Consider the following 15,680-nt stretch of genomic DNA (forward strand, 5'->3'; position numbering starts at 1 on the left):
AACACTTCGTGGAAGTCTAGCACTTGGCTATAAAAGCAGAGAGGCCAGTCGATCGTTAGTCGAGTCCAAAGAGTCCCCGGCCCTGACGAGAGAAGCTCCGCCATGACAGTCAAGGAAAAGCAAGCTAGGCTTATGCCTCTGTTCAAACACCTGACGGCGTTAACGCGTGAAAAGTTGCCCGTCTCTCAGCGCGATGACCGTCTAAAAGGAGTAGGCATTCTCCCTCGAGGCACTCTCTTCTCTTGCTTTCATTCTAGACATCTGGCCGAAGCCACCGAACTCTACGTCACCCTCTATGGTAATTCTCTATACGGAGTGATCTGGCCGATCATTCTATTCTTCATAACTAACCGTTCCGTTTTCAGGGGCCAAGGACTTCGACGACTTCATCCACCTGTGCGAACAAGCTCGACAGATAGTCAACGAAGGAATGTTCGTCTATGCCGTCTCTGTGGCAGTATTGCACCGAGAAGACTGCAAGGGATTAACGGTTCCTCCCATCCAAGAAGTGTTCCCCGATCGTTTCGTTCCCACCGAGACCATCAATCGTGCTAATAAAGAAGCCAGCAACCACCCTGACCAAGTAAGAGTTCTCTTTCAGTTGTTCAGTTCTTAATTTGTAGTTTTCATCCCTAATTCTTCCTTCCTGCATTTCAGGCCAGTATTGTGGTAGAGGCGGAAGAAACCGGAAATATTCTCGATCCCGAATACAAGCTGTCCTATTTCCGAGAAGATATTGGCATCAATGCTCATCACTGGCATTGGCACATTGTATATCCAGCTACTTGGAATCCTGCTGTCATGCACAAAGAGAAAGATAGAAAGGGTGAACTTTTCTTCTACATGCATCAACAGATGTGCGCCAGGTAAGTCACTTATCAAATATTCGCCATTGTTTTCGTGTTAAACGCAAATTTATTAATATAATTTCTTTTTCTATTTTTAGATACGACAGCGAGCGATTATCCAATGGACTACAACGAATGATTCCCTTTCACAACTTTGATGAACCTCTGGAAGGCTATGCTCCCCATCTGACATCTCTGGTTAGCGGTCTGCAGTATGCTTCTCGTCCTGAGGGATACAGCATCCATGACTTGAGCGATGTTGACGTTCAAGATATGGTTCGTTGGAGAGAACGAATCTTGGATGCTATCAACATGCATTACATCGTAGACAAAGATAACAATAAAATCCCGTTGGATGTGGAAAACGGCACTGATATCTTGGGCGATATCATCGAGTCTAGTGACGAATCTAAAAACGTAGAATATTATGGCAGCTTGCATAATTGGGGACACGTGATGATGGCCAATATTACCGATCCCGATCATAGATTCCAGGTATGTATCTATAGATTAAGATATTTCTTGAAATTTTTACCGATCGACATATATTCACCTAAGATTGTTTCGTATATAGGAAAATCCAGGTGTAATGAGCGACACTTCCACTTCTCTGCGAGATCCCATTTTTTACAGATGGCACAGGTTCATTGACAACATCTTTCAAGAGTACAAATGCTCTCTAATTCCCTACACCCTAGAAGAGGTAGCTATTTGTCTATTGAATTTATCAGTTATAATAAATATTCAAGAAATTAAGGAAACGACTTATTATTTTAGTTATCCTACCCCGGAGTGCAAGTCGTTAGCGTTAGCGTAAACTCTAAAACCGCCAACGTTATCACTACTCTAACCAAGGAGGACGAACTGGAATTGTCACACGGTATCAATTTTGGAACCGATCAGTCTGTCAAGGTATAAACTTTTCCTGTTTGCGAGATCCGATCTTGCTTAGACTGGAAATAATTACTAAATTTTCTCTCTAGGTTAAATATCATCATTTAGACCACGAACCATTCAGTTACAACATCGTAGTAGAAAATACAACCGATTCTGAGAAACACGCAACTGTTCGTATTTTCCTCGCTCCAAAATATGACGAATTGAACAACAAACTAGAACCAGACGAACAGAGACGTCTGTTCATCGAATTGGACAAATTCTACTCCAACCGTAAGTATGTCTGATGATCGTCGACTATGAAAATACGAATCATACGACTAAAACTTGCTTTTTTTTGCAGTTGCACCCGGAAAGTCCACTATCACTCGCGACCACCGAAACTCAAGCGTGACCATCTCCAAGGTGAGGACCTTCAACGAACTATATGGTGGAGTAGGAGTAGAAGAAGATTCTACCGAATACTGCAGTTGCGGATGGCCAGAGCACATGCTTATCCCACGAGGTAGCCACAAGGGAATGGAATTTGAATTGTTTGTCATGTTGTCCGATCACGACGAAGATACGGTGAGTAAATTCTTTCAAGGTTTTTAATTCAAATATCAAATGTCGCCCTCATAACCTTTCTTCTCTGTTTTAGGTGGCTGGACTGAACGAAAATGCCGTCTGCTCCGACGCCGTCAGCTATTGTGGAGCAAGAGACGATAGATATCCCGACAAGAAGGCTATGGGTTTCCCATTCGATAGGAAGATTCTGGCCCGCACCGCTGCAGAGTTCTTGACTCCCAATATGGGTTTGATCGACATCAAGATCAAATACCAGGGCTAATTCTCGTATCTCACTCCTCGCTTGTAAAATTCTCTCTCCAATAAAATTCAATCTAGAGTAAAAATCTTCTCTTTTTTGTCAACTTTTTTAAGACGAAATTTTCTTTAAAAATAATGCAATCAGTTGCATATCAATCACTCAGATCGCACTTTGGGATCCAAATGTTCAGATTTATCTAATGGCAAAAAGTTTCGACGGGTTTTATCTTACGCAAAATTTTATTTAATTTTTGAAATTTTTGCTAAGAACCAACGACATTTAGAAATAAAAAAAGAAAAGTTTTTACGATGATTTACGTAAATAAACTAAGCAGATTATAAGTAACTATCCCCCCAAATGGCCGATAAATATTACGTGAAACATTGAAATATACGTTATAGCAAGTAAAGACAAGTGATAAGCCACACAGTACAGAATTTATATAATTCTTCGAAGGTTCAGGAATGCTCTTGTATCTTTAGTATTGATCTAACAATGCTAATTAAATTATCTTTTATCAAGAACGTTTTCGAGCGATTTTTGTTATAACATTTTGATTCTTTTCTTATTTTTAAACTATAGATTATTAAAAATTCTGTTAATGGATTTTTAGTAACATCTAAGATAAAAATAATCACTGAATGTCACCGCATGACATATGTATGAATGCTTTTCCGTTTTACTTATCTACTTTGTAGATATGATTGATTCTCAGGCGTTCAAGGACGACGCCAGCCAATGGGCCAGGGGGGAGCAAGATGATGTAAATTGATACAGGATATGAATTGTATGTAGGTAAAATAATAACGATTCATAAAGTTTTAATTATTTACTATGTACCGGAAAAGAAATATCTTAATTAAAACATTTTTTTAACTTACAAGAAGCTTAAGAAGATTAATTAAAACTTAGCATTTAAATAATTTTTTTTCGAATTTCTAGGGGAATTTCTGGCTGCCCCCTCCTGCTCCCCTTGGCGACGCCCTTGCAGGCGTTCACTGTTTTTGCATTCTAATCTTTCAAAAATGCATATAATAAAGCCTATCATACATATATTATTATTATTCTTGTATAAATAATATACAAGTTTTTCCATAAAGATAGTTTTAGAGAGTACACTATTTAAACATTTAATCAATGGTTATAATAAAATTGATAAATATAACCTGAATGAAAAGAATAGTACTGTATTTGATAAATTTACTGTTTTGGAAATTATCACCACTCGTCTATTTGTCGCTTTAATTTCGAATTTATCTTACATTTATCAAAAAATGATATTATTTGAATTTGTCACCACTTAAATTGTCAATAAATCTTAACTTAACATTATATTTTTATATATTAATTGTAAGTTTATACATTATTCAAATTATATAATATAAAATAAAATACAAATGATCTATTTTCTATATTTTCAAAAGAGAAGTTTAGTAATTTGTTCACTATATATATGCAATTAAAGTATCTAATATTAAACAATTTTTGAAAAGACCACTCTTATTGTTTGTCCGAAAACAAAAAAAAAAAAACTTTATTAATAAGATGCATTTAAAAAAATAAAATAAATTATTTTATAGCTCTAGTAAGAGAAAAATGAAATTATTTGCAGTTTAATTAAATATTAACATTAATTAACTAATTCAATGAAAATAAATATTAATATTCTATGTTGTTAATTCAACTTAATGATATATTAAGTTTAGAAATGGACATCTCTCTACGTAAACAGATTCGAGCTTGAATCAAGCTGGTTGTGGATCTATTTTCCATTTGCTAAATAAATTTCTTTACTACTTAAGCAGTAAAAACATCTCTGACGATTTGAAATTCCTCGGAACGGATTCAAACAATCATTTTGATCAAAGTAATACGTAAATCGACGTCCCGAAAATTCAATTTAGGTTGACGAATACCATTCCAAATATGAATTAGGATAGAAAAATATTCTAGAAATTCATTTAAAGGGTAATAATTAAAAATTTTAATCGCTTTCATTTGCGTTATTCGAGAAAATTTTAAAAATAACATTTTCAATAAGCTCTAAGATAATGATATATCTTCTCGATATGCCCTAATTCTGGGTTATATGTAACGATATCGCTGAAGATCCAAGCACTGTATAGGCCTACATCTTTTCTTTCTATATGCATAGAAAACTACAGATTCGTATTAATAATTTGAAATTTTTAGTGGAAACTTTTGATTTGAGGATCCACCACTTCTTTTATGAAGTTTATTCGGATATCAATTGCAGAAAAATATAGCACCCGATTTTTATTAATATTATCTATTGATGGAAAAAAGTTATAGTTTAAAGAATTTTGAAAATATTACTATGATTGAATGTTGATACAATTCGAATAATTATCAAAACATATTAATAATTGTGTAACACTTTAAACTCGAAGTTACTTCATTAAATTTGGCATTTAATGGATAAATTTTATATATTTTTTTATATTTTTGTCTTTTTTCTATTATTTTATTAATAAACAATTCATTATATATAAATGCATTTTTTAACACTAAGGACTACAATAAAAATGCTTGTAGAAAAGTTTATCAGGTAACATTCTAGAAGAAATTCCATTCTAGAAGAAATTCCATAATATCACACTGTTTAAATGCAAATCACAGTCTAACAACATTCTACCAAAACAGCCGCATCTTAAATAGAAAAAAAAAATCGATTTTGTAATGTTTACACAACTACCAAATAAACTATTTTTACTTCCAGTTTAAAAACTGAATTTGAAAATGTTTAAATAATTCAAAAATAAAGCATTAAAGTGATTCAAAATTAATAAATATGATTTTAATTTTTGTGAATAGTTTACTCTTTAGGTAAACCTAAATAGAAAAAGACAATATAAAGCAATAAATCGAGGCGAAAGACTCGAAAAGAACTGGAGAGATCAAATTAAAAGAGGATTAAGATAGAACAGGCAGCCCACGAAGGATTGGAAGACAAAGATCAGAATATGAATGGTAAGGTGATAAGAAAGAATGGATGGCTTTGGCTAACTTCATCCAACAAAGTGTGGGAACAGGATGACGATGAAGATGGTAATGATTTTCCGATGCATCAAGTACTTCGTAAATATATCTTCTTCAATTTTATTTCTGTAAGAATTAAGCTAAAAAATTATCGTTCTAGCTGCGACTACTTCTTGATGTTTTCAGTCAACTTGATTGTGGTACAACCTTTTGTTTTTTCTCCCTAGCTTTTTATAGAGAATAACTTTCGGTGGTCTTAAGATATTCATTATTTTAACGTATCTATACATTATAGTTATTTAATTAACCATTTACATTTTGTACAGTAACTTATTATTTTTTTAGATATTTCGATTCAAAATTGAACTAGGCCAATATTTACTTAATTTTATTAAGAAAATATATTTCAATTTTCATTTTATCTTTTAAATTGTTTATTTTATAAATTCGTATTTAAAGGTATAGACAAAGAATCTGACCAAAATTTAAAGTAAAAATATTTCTATTAGAATTTTAAACTTTTGTTTATCGATTGTATAAAGATCTATTAATTAGAAAAGAAGTAGTTTATAAAGTCATGGATAATGACAATCGTAGAAAATATCTTTAAACCTTACTGGAGCTTTAAAAGTAACAACATAAAAATTTCTTAAAAGTCATAACATGTACTCCTTTTATTAACAAATAAATATGTAATTAATATACATTGTGATCGTTATAATCGAGAATTTAGGTATCTGAGACCCTTAGCTACGTAGGTATCTTCAAAAACAACAGAGTGGGCATGTGCCGCTTAATCAAATATTAAAAAGTAAATAAAACATAACAAAGAAAAAAAAGCATGCTTTCTTTCTGTAATATATTTTTATATGTATACGTGCGTATATAAGTCTTTTTAGATTTATCCACAAAAAATTATTTATTCTTATATATACGATGCCTTTATGTGATATCTTGATACGCTATTGCTTAGCTGTAGTTATCACACAAAGAAAAATTTCAACTCACATTGCTATTTGATTCCATACAGAGAATAAGTGTATTTCCTAAAGGTATTTCCTTTCCCTAACCAACATATTTCTTGAAAATCAGTCATATCCATTCTCTGTCCATCTGTATAGTTCTTTCATCAGATACTTCAGCATCTTGGCATAAAGTTTGTACATTTCACGTTTTTAAATATAGTTATTAGCGAGGTTAAGGCCGAAGTTTTAAACACGAAAACGTGTACGTCGGACGTTCGGCGCCGCTTTCCTGTAAGCCTAGAAGTTAGACAATGGCGGTTGGAATGTCGAGCATGATTTCACTGACTTTTCAAAAACCATTGCCAAACTTCTAGGCTTACAGGAAAGCGGCGCTGAACGTCCGACGTACACGTTTTCGCGTTTAAAACTTCGGCCTCAACCTCGCCAATAATTATATTTAAAAACGTAGGCTTTATGATGACGCTTTCGTAGTAAGCGGTTTTTTCCCTTTCCTCAGTGGGATTATTAGTCTCTTGCATAATCCTCAACCCGGACAACTAAGATGTTCTCTAAACCTATATATATATATTCGCATTCGAAAGTTCTACAAAAACGAATTTCACTTGAAATTATTAAATTATTATGTATATATACGAATATGATAGCATTATCGCAATAATTTAAGTATAACAAACAAAGTTTTTATATTTAAATTACCTATAGATTAATTTTATATCAGCAGCATAAGCTATCAAAGTTAAATTAAGTTCGGAAAGATTATTAATGTACAGTATGTTGTAAAGAATAAATGGCTAAATACAGGATTGGCAACGAATTCAAAAAGAAAAATATTCATTTAAAGACTGTAGATGAGAAACCAGAAGGCTTGGCTGATACTAATTTTATTAGTCATAAAATTTTAACTACTACTAATTATATATAAATAACAAATACTAAAATTGCTAGCCATGGCTAACAAACTTTCTGGTGTTTCATATATTTTTAATGTTAATAATTACGTTTAATTTAACTGCTTTAATTTTATAACTAATTGATGTTTTATGAGACAATAGTTTGCGATAATAATGATAAAAACATTAAAAATTATGGTAAAATGAATCGTTTGACATTTATAATTATCTGAAATAAGTTCTTGCACAGTTATCTTTTTAATCACAACTGTTCTTTTAATTATTAAACGAAGAATATGGCTGTGTAGACGGCACACGTTCAAGGTCGATGTGATTAATTAAATAATTTATTCATCGATAATCTCGCAAAGAAATGTTAAAAGTTTCATTAACATTCTTTCATTTTTTTATTTGTTTTTTCTTAATCCGACAGATGATAACTATCAGTTTTTAATTAAAACCTTTCATCAGTCTGTTATTGTGGAATTTTAACTATAAATAGATTTAATAGTTAACATTTAAAAATAACAGACTGACATTATAGACATAAATTTACATAATGCAATAGTTTTAGTTTTGTTTTAATTGCCAAAACTTAACTAGGCAAAACAATTATCTAAATTACAATTATTTATGTTTGTTAACAGTCAATTTCTACATTGTTCCCTAAAATTTAACAATAATAAATAAAATAATAATAACTCTAGTAATTAAATATGTGAAAGTAAGATTTTTAATAACTCATACAAAATCTATTTAGTTAAAAATAACTTTGATTTGAGTCCCTATAAATTAATTAAAAATGTGGTTAATGTTACCTAAGGTTCCAAAATTCCAGCAAATAGAAGAAATTACCATAATTATTACCAACAAAATTATTAGAATAGGTTAGGTTAGGTTAAAACGTGCAACCCCACTGTTTCCTTTCTTCTATTTGCTGGAATCAGAGACGAGCCGCCATTTTGGAACCATAGGTAACATTAACCAAAAATTTATAAACGAATTTTATTAGATTATTTATTTATCAATATTATTTTAAATATAAACATTAGCAGTAATGTAAAATATTTCAGGCATAGTTTCTTGTTTCAGCCTCTCTTATTCTGATATTCATCTTACAAATGAACAGTGTAAAGGTTCGTGTTTGTTCGATTCGATGGCGTTACTAGCATTTTGCATTTTCTCGATTATAATTCAAATATTTAATTTTATTATAATAATAAATAATTTATTAAAGCAGGTTAATAATTTTATTTATTTATAAAATATATTGGCAATATCGAAAAGCAATACTTGTCCTTCCTGTAAATAACAAAACCTACCAGACTCTCAATCAAAAAGGAAGAAATATATTTATAAAATCCTGGTATATGTTATTTTGAGACAGGATATGATCTAAAGGCAAATTACTTATTATTTCTAATTTGCAGTATTTTTCTTAAAACTTTTAAAATATATTTAAATTCTTTGAGCAATTTAAATAGTTTAATATTAATTTATCTTAATTGAAATTTTTTATTATAATTTCTCGATTTAATATAATTTTAGTTCATTTCTTTAATTTTTTTTTATTACAAAATTCAAATGTCTTTCGCTTTTATGCGACTTGATTCACGACTATTTTTCTGACCGTAATAATAAAATAAAAGAGCTTAAGAAAGTAATGGATTTAGGAGGGAGATTCTACACACTTCAATTAAAATTAATGCACAATTATCCAAGCAGAAATGAAGATGTTATAATTGTCTTCTATTCTAATCTAATCTATATCTTCTAATCACCAATTTTATTCGTTAAGCGTTTTCTAGTTATATTTTTATCCATTGATTTAATCTTTCCGATATTTCCGTTAAATTTCTGTTATTTCTCTTTTGACCCTCTAATTCTGATCAAACACAGCGAAGTAATTTGTCATGTGTCAACATTAGTCTTTAGTTTCAACGAATTGTTTTTTATCCGGAAATAACTCCGGATGCGCCCGATATAGCGAACTCTCCCATAGACGCTATATTCGTCCCACAAACACTTCCCGGAATACATTCCTCTCGCATATATAGAGCGGGCACGGGGCTTTGGGCACGCAGAGATCGGCTAGTGTGCGCTCAGGTCCAGACAACTCTCCAGAATGACCGTCGGCGAGAAGCAGAACCGAATTATTCCGCTTTTCGAGCATCTCACTTCTTTGACAAGAAAGAAGTTGAGTGTAGACGAAAGGGACCCGCGCCTCAAACCCGTAGGAAAGTTGGAGAGAGGAAAGCTGTTCTCCTGTTTCCATGCCGAACACTTGGCCGAAGCCCAGTACTTATACGAGACTCTGTATGGTAAGTCTAAGATTTTGTTCATTCTCCCGTCTTTTCCTTTTAGCTCATTTCGTCTTTTCTATAGCCGCCAAGGACTTCAATGATTTCATCCACTTGTGTGAACAAGCCAGAGATGTCGTCAATGAGGGTCTCTTCGTGTTTGCCACATCTGTTGCCATTCTTCATCGTGACGACTGTCGCGGAGTTACTGTTCCTCCCATCCAGGAAATCTTCCCTGACCGCTTCATCCCTGCCGAGACCATTAATACAGCTCTTAAAGCCGATCTGAATAGAGCCGGAGCAGTAAGTGCCCGTCAATGCAGCGCTTTCGAACTTATCCTAGATCTTATTTGTCGGTCATTTTGCAGGATACAATTCAAGTTGACATCAAGGAGACTGGTAACATCTTAGATCCCGAATATAATCTTGCATACTTCCGTGAAGACGTTGAGGTCAATGCTCACCATTGGCATTGGCATTGCGTCTACCCTGCTACTTGGAGAGCAGAACTCATGGGCAAATACAAGGACCGAAAGGGAGAACTTTTCTTCTACATGCATCAGCAGATGTGTGCTAGGTAAGTCGACATGTTTATTTTATTTCTTCTCCCTGTTTCTTTTTCACGATTACTGATCTTCTTTTCCGATCAGGTACGATTGCGATCGTTTATCAGTAGGTCTGCGAAGAATGACACCTTTCCACAACTTCGAAGAAGAACTAGAAGGCTACTCACCCCATTTGACTTCCCTTATCAGTGGTTTGAATTATGCCAGTCGTCCTTCGGGCTTAGCTATGAGAGATCTCAAAGAAGTAGATGTGCAAGATATGGAACGTTGGAGAGACAGGATTCTCGACTCTATTCATTTGGGAACCATTATAGACGATGAAGGTAATGAAATTCCTCTGGATGCTCAACACGGAATCGATATTTTAGGAGACTTAATGGAATCCAGCGAAGAATCTAAGAACCGTGATTACTACGGAAGTTTACACAACTGGGGACACGTCATGATGGCTCGGCTCCACGATCCCGACGGCAGATTCAAGGTAAATTTCGTTAAACAGATTGAAGAAATTGGGGAAACACCAAATTTACCAACTTCTTTCATTTTTGTAGGAGAATCCGGGCGTAATGAGCGACACTTCCACCTCTCTGCGAGATCCTATTTTCTACAGGTGGCATAGATTCATCGACAATATTTTCCAGGAATACAAAGAGACTTTGCCTTCATACACCAGAGACGAGGTACGTTACCAGTTTCTTAAATTCATCTTTCTTTTCTTTTTATACTTGTTTAATCATCTGATCCTATTGCAGTTGAGCTTCCCAGACGTGGAAGTTGTCAATGCCACAGTTAACTCCAAGGTTCCGAACGTCGTCAACACATTTATCAAAGAAGACTTCTTGGAGTTATCTTACGGAATAAATTTAAAAGGATCTGTCAAGGTATGTGAGAATGACTATTTTCTAAAAATCCGTTTCTACCATTTGTTAATGTTTTTATTCGTAGGTACGACATCAACATTTGGATCACGATCCCTTCTCTTACACTATCAACGTTGAGAACAAGTCAGGAAACGTTAAACATGCCACTGTCCGTATCTTCTTGGGCCCTAAACACGATGAACTGGGTAACCGCCTGACTCTGAACACACAGCGCCGATTTTTCATCGAGTTGGATAAGTTCCACAGCGAATGTAAGTAACGATTGGCCTACAAGATGAATTTTTGTGGAAGAAAAGCAATCAAACATGTCCTTTGTCTATATATAGTACAACCCGGAAAAAATACCATCACGCGAAAGTCAACTGAATCCAGCGTCACTATTTCCCACGTTCCCACAGTAGAAGAACTAAAGAAGGGAGAAGGCGTATCCGAAGACAGTACTGAATTCTGCAGTTGTGGATGGCCCCAACATATGTTAATTCCTCGAGGAAACCACAAGGGCATGGACTTTCAATTGATCGTCATCCTAACTGACTACGAACTTGATAACGTGAGTACTAAATTTTTATCAAACTCTATCAATTGCATCCATTGATATCCATTAACTTTCTCAATCTTCATAGGTGGGAGGCTTGAACAATCATGCAATCTGTTCAGATGCAGTCAGCTATTGCGGTGCTAAAGACGACAAGTACCCAGACAAGAAGCCCATGGGCTTCCCCTTCGACCGTACTATCAAATCTCGCACCATCGCCGATTTCGTCACCAAAAACATGAGCTACACCGATGTGGTCATTCAATTTAAAGAACACTAAATTTCTCTTTTCCGCACTATAAATGTAATAAAGATTTAATAAAGTTTTCCGAATTCTAATCTTCGCTTTTCTATACTTTAATCGTTTACAGAATTCATTCCATGCATTCATTCAGAAAAATGCCTTTATCATTTATTTATTATTAATATTATTTTTACTATTTTTTTAAATTCAAGATCCCAAACGTGACGTACTTTCAGAAATCTTTAAATCCGGAATTTGATGGCAAATAACACATTTTGAATTTGGCATTTGATGCTAATCATAGATAAAGATAGAAGTAGAAATACTATAGACTTAAGGAAATGAATACTTAGATACTTAATTGTGCTTAATAATGGGTTAATTAATGTAGGACTTGCACCTAGCGGAATGCAAATACAATGCATGCACCTCATGCAGTCGCGCAGTAAAATACATTTTCATTTTATTACGTTATTAAAGTCATTTCTAAGCTATCTAACTATAAAAATAGTCATAACTCAGTTCCTTCCATATTTTTATTTTAACATTATTCCCATTGCAGCTACCTGTATCGAATTTTTCTAAATTGATCCTGCACCTGATCAATGGATAAACTGTCTTAATCGCCTTACCAAAAAAGGATGTAAATTCTTTCAGACAGATATCAATCTCGTCTTCTATGTTAAAAATATTTGAACACCGCCTGTCATAAACTGTTATATCCACCTCTCAGTATTTTTCTTCACTATTCGTTAAGTATACAAGTACTAACATTTAATTTACTCAATCTCTTATTTCAGATAATTTTTAACACGGGAAAAAGCACTTAGCCTATATTGTTTATTTTGATATCCAGCAGGCTTTTGATCCTGTTCTACTCTTCTATTTGCTTGATATTTGTCTGATTACTTTGATATTCATCCTTGCTGGCTGAATAACTATATGTTAATATAATGCTTTACTGTCTTTCAGTTTTGTCCTTTCTACCCGTCATGTGGAATTAAGCAAGGTCTCTGTCTCATGTCTATGTGTTTTAGTTACTACTAATATAAAATCGAACATAACTTTGTAGGCTACGCCGAAGATTTGAAACTTATAAATTTCGATCTCACAATCTTACAAATGGATATTAGCTTAGTAGTACTTATGCACCTTCAAGGACGACGCCAGCCAATGGGTAAGGGGGGGGCAAGATGATGTAAATTGATAGAGAATATGAATTGTATGTAAGTAAAATAAAAACGATTCATAAAGTTTTAATCATTTACTATGTACCGGAAAAGAAATATCTCAAATAAAACATTTTCTTTAACTTACAAGAAGCCTAAGAAGATTATTTTAATTAAAACTTAGCATTTAAATAACTTTTTCGAATTTCTAGGGGAGGGCAGCTGCCTCTCTGCCCCTCCCCCTGGCGACGCCCTTGTACACCTTATTATTTAAGAATTAACTTGCTGTAGATAAGACTGTCGTGATGTGTTATTTACTTCCTCGTTACTTTGTTTCCTTTCCCTTTCATTTGAATGGCAAATCCATTATGTTAATGATTTAAGCATTATATTTGATCAACTACTTACCTTCCGTAAACATATTAAAAAGTAGTTAAAAGTTTGGCAATCGGGATTGGTGTATTTTTTTTTTGTAACTCTTTCCGCCCAGGGGGCACTAAGAGGGCCTCTTATAGCAAGCCCATTATGGGTTCGGCCAGGCCCACAATGGGGCGGCCGGGTGGTGAGGGACGGGGACCGACATATCCGGATGGACCACCCCCCGAAAAATTCCTGGGGATTTCTCGACTCGTCCGGATTCGATCCCGGGTCCCCCAGGGCGGTAGGCTGCTAACCTTGACAGCTCGGCCATCCGGCCCTGGGATTGGTGTATTATGACGACATTGTCGCCCTTATCAGATCGCGCGTTTTAGAGCTTTATTTTTCACAAATTTTCAGTCGGTTGTCGAGTGAATATTTCGGCTGATATTTGGACTAATGATGCTCCGTATCTTAATCGTAAAGTTAGAGATGTTCTCAACAAAGTCTATGTTCTTATTAACAAACTTTTTAATGTAAGGGTTGTGAATGATGACGAGATTACAGGATGTCAAAATATTCAATACGTTTATTAAAATTATTAAAAGCGGGAAAGTACCGTCTGCATCTGGTAAATAAATTTGCATTTTATTATATTTTAACGGGATTTTGATCTATTTGTGTTATTGTGTTATTGATCATCGCAAGTCTGTGTGACTTCACTAACAAAAAATGAGAAGAGGCTTTTCAAGATTTGCATATTGTTAGGTCTAAATATTTTAAGCGATTGCTTTGTAGTAAATAATGTGTTATCTGAAGTTTTGAATATTCGAAACAACCTCGATTCATATTACCTTGGGCATATCAATGGACGAATGCCCCTGAAAAATGGTAGTTGGTCCTAGATTCGCACCTGGCCAATGGGAGATCGCGTGGAGTTTTTTGGGTTTTTTCTCGTGTCTGATCCTAAGTGTCAGAAATAAAGAAACCCCACAATTTTCCATAGAAAAGTCCTTCAGTATACAACTACTTTTAGCAGACCGATCTCATGTTGAGTTTCCATATTTCATCAAATCAAACTAAACCAATTGCACATAGCAGGCCTAAAGACGACGCTATCTTATTTTTTCAAAATTATTTTTACCCCATGGGCATTAAAAGAGCCTTCATTTCCATGCCCGCACGGGTTCGAACAGGCCCAAAATGGGACGGCCGGATGGCCGAACGGTCAAGGTGGCAGCCTACCGCTCTGGGGGACCCGGGATCGAATCCGAACGGGTCGAATGATCCCTAGGAATTTTTCGGGGGTGGTCCGTTCGGATATGTCGGGCCCCGTCTCTCACCACCCGGTCGCCCCATTGTGGGCCTGGCCGAACCCATAATGGGCCTACTAAAAGAGGCCCTCTTAATGCCCACAGGGACAAAAGAGCTAAAAAAAAGGCCCAAAATGGGGTAGTTGGAAGATGAGAGACGGAGCCCGATATATCTCAGGACATACCACCTTCGAAAAATTCCTGGGATTACTACACGGGGGTTTCCTATTCCGGATCATATAGATCGGTAGGCGATTTTTATTACAGACAACCGAACAAGCCGTCTGTAATAAGAATCGATGGTTGCAAGGGCGTCACCAGGGGGAGGGGCAGAGGGGCAGTTGCCCTCCCCTAGAAATTCGAAAAAGTTATTTAAATGCTAAGTTTTAATTAAAATAATCTTCTTAGACTTGTTGTAAGTTAAAGAAAATGTTTTATTTGAGATATTTCTTTTCTGGTACATAGTAAATGATTAAAACTTTATGAATCATTTCTATTTTACCTACATACGATTCATATTCTCTATCAATTTACATCATCTTGTCCCCCTTACCCATTGGCTGGCGTCGTCCTTGGATGGTTGTAAGTATCGGTTCTTATTACATGATGGCTAATGAATATCGGTATTATCGATTTATCAAAATGAAATCAATTCGTCAAAACATAATTTTATTATTAGAAAAATTTGTATATTTATGTATTTATTTATCTGTACCCAACACCTACAGTCATATTTCAAAGGAATAGCGCCGACAGTAATGACGCTAGAGAAAAGACGACATCTCTAGTAGGTCTTACATGTTAGTACAGAAAATGCGACTAAAATAGTTAAAAATACATAGAATTCTAGACGCAGGAAGAGTCAAAACCTGGTTAGAATGACTCT

The 15,680-nt window shown here is 34.6% G+C and overlaps 1 protein-coding gene across 1 annotated transcript; it reads left to right on the top strand.

The window, feature by feature from the left end:
- Positions 1 to 48: 48 nt before the first annotated feature.
- Positions 49 to 12,050, top strand: LOC136980636 (uncharacterized). The gene is made up of 18 exons (XM_067276775.1): positions 49 to 298; positions 366 to 583; positions 658 to 866; positions 947 to 1,343; positions 1,423 to 1,551; positions 1,626 to 1,760; positions 1,832 to 2,018; positions 2,089 to 2,312; positions 2,386 to 2,571; positions 9,525 to 9,750; positions 9,815 to 10,032; positions 10,098 to 10,306; positions 10,380 to 10,776; positions 10,847 to 10,975; positions 11,048 to 11,176; positions 11,241 to 11,427; positions 11,503 to 11,726; positions 11,800 to 12,050. The coding sequence occupies exons 1-18, from the start codon at positions 103 to 105 to the stop codon at positions 11,989 to 11,991; spliced, it is 3,792 nt and encodes a 1,263-aa protein (XP_067132876.1). The 5' UTR covers positions 49 to 102; the 3' UTR covers positions 11,992 to 12,050.
- Positions 12,051 to 15,680: the final 3,630 nt, after the last annotated feature.

The sequence above is a fragment of the Centruroides vittatus genome, unplaced genomic scaffold (assembly GCF_030686945.1).
Source record: "Centruroides vittatus isolate TY-2023 unplaced genomic scaffold, ASM3068694v2 contig_717, whole genome shotgun sequence".
NCBI classification, from domain to species: Eukaryota; Metazoa; Arthropoda; class Arachnida; order Scorpiones; family Buthidae; genus Centruroides; species Centruroides vittatus.

Bases quoted from the DNA above. Each gene is read 5' to 3' on its own strand.
- LOC136980636 (XM_067276775.1), top strand. From the start codon at position 103: ATGACAGTCAAGGAAAAGCAAGCTAGGCTTATGCCTCTGTTCAAACAC. The intron at 2,019-2,088 runs GTAAGTATGTCT...TTTTTTTTGCAG, and splicing joins GGACAAATTCTACTCCAACC to TTGCACCCGGAAAGTCCACT. The intron at 11,727-11,799 runs GTGAGTACTAAA...CAATCTTCATAG, and splicing joins CTGACTACGAACTTGATAAC to GTGGGAGGCTTGAACAATCA.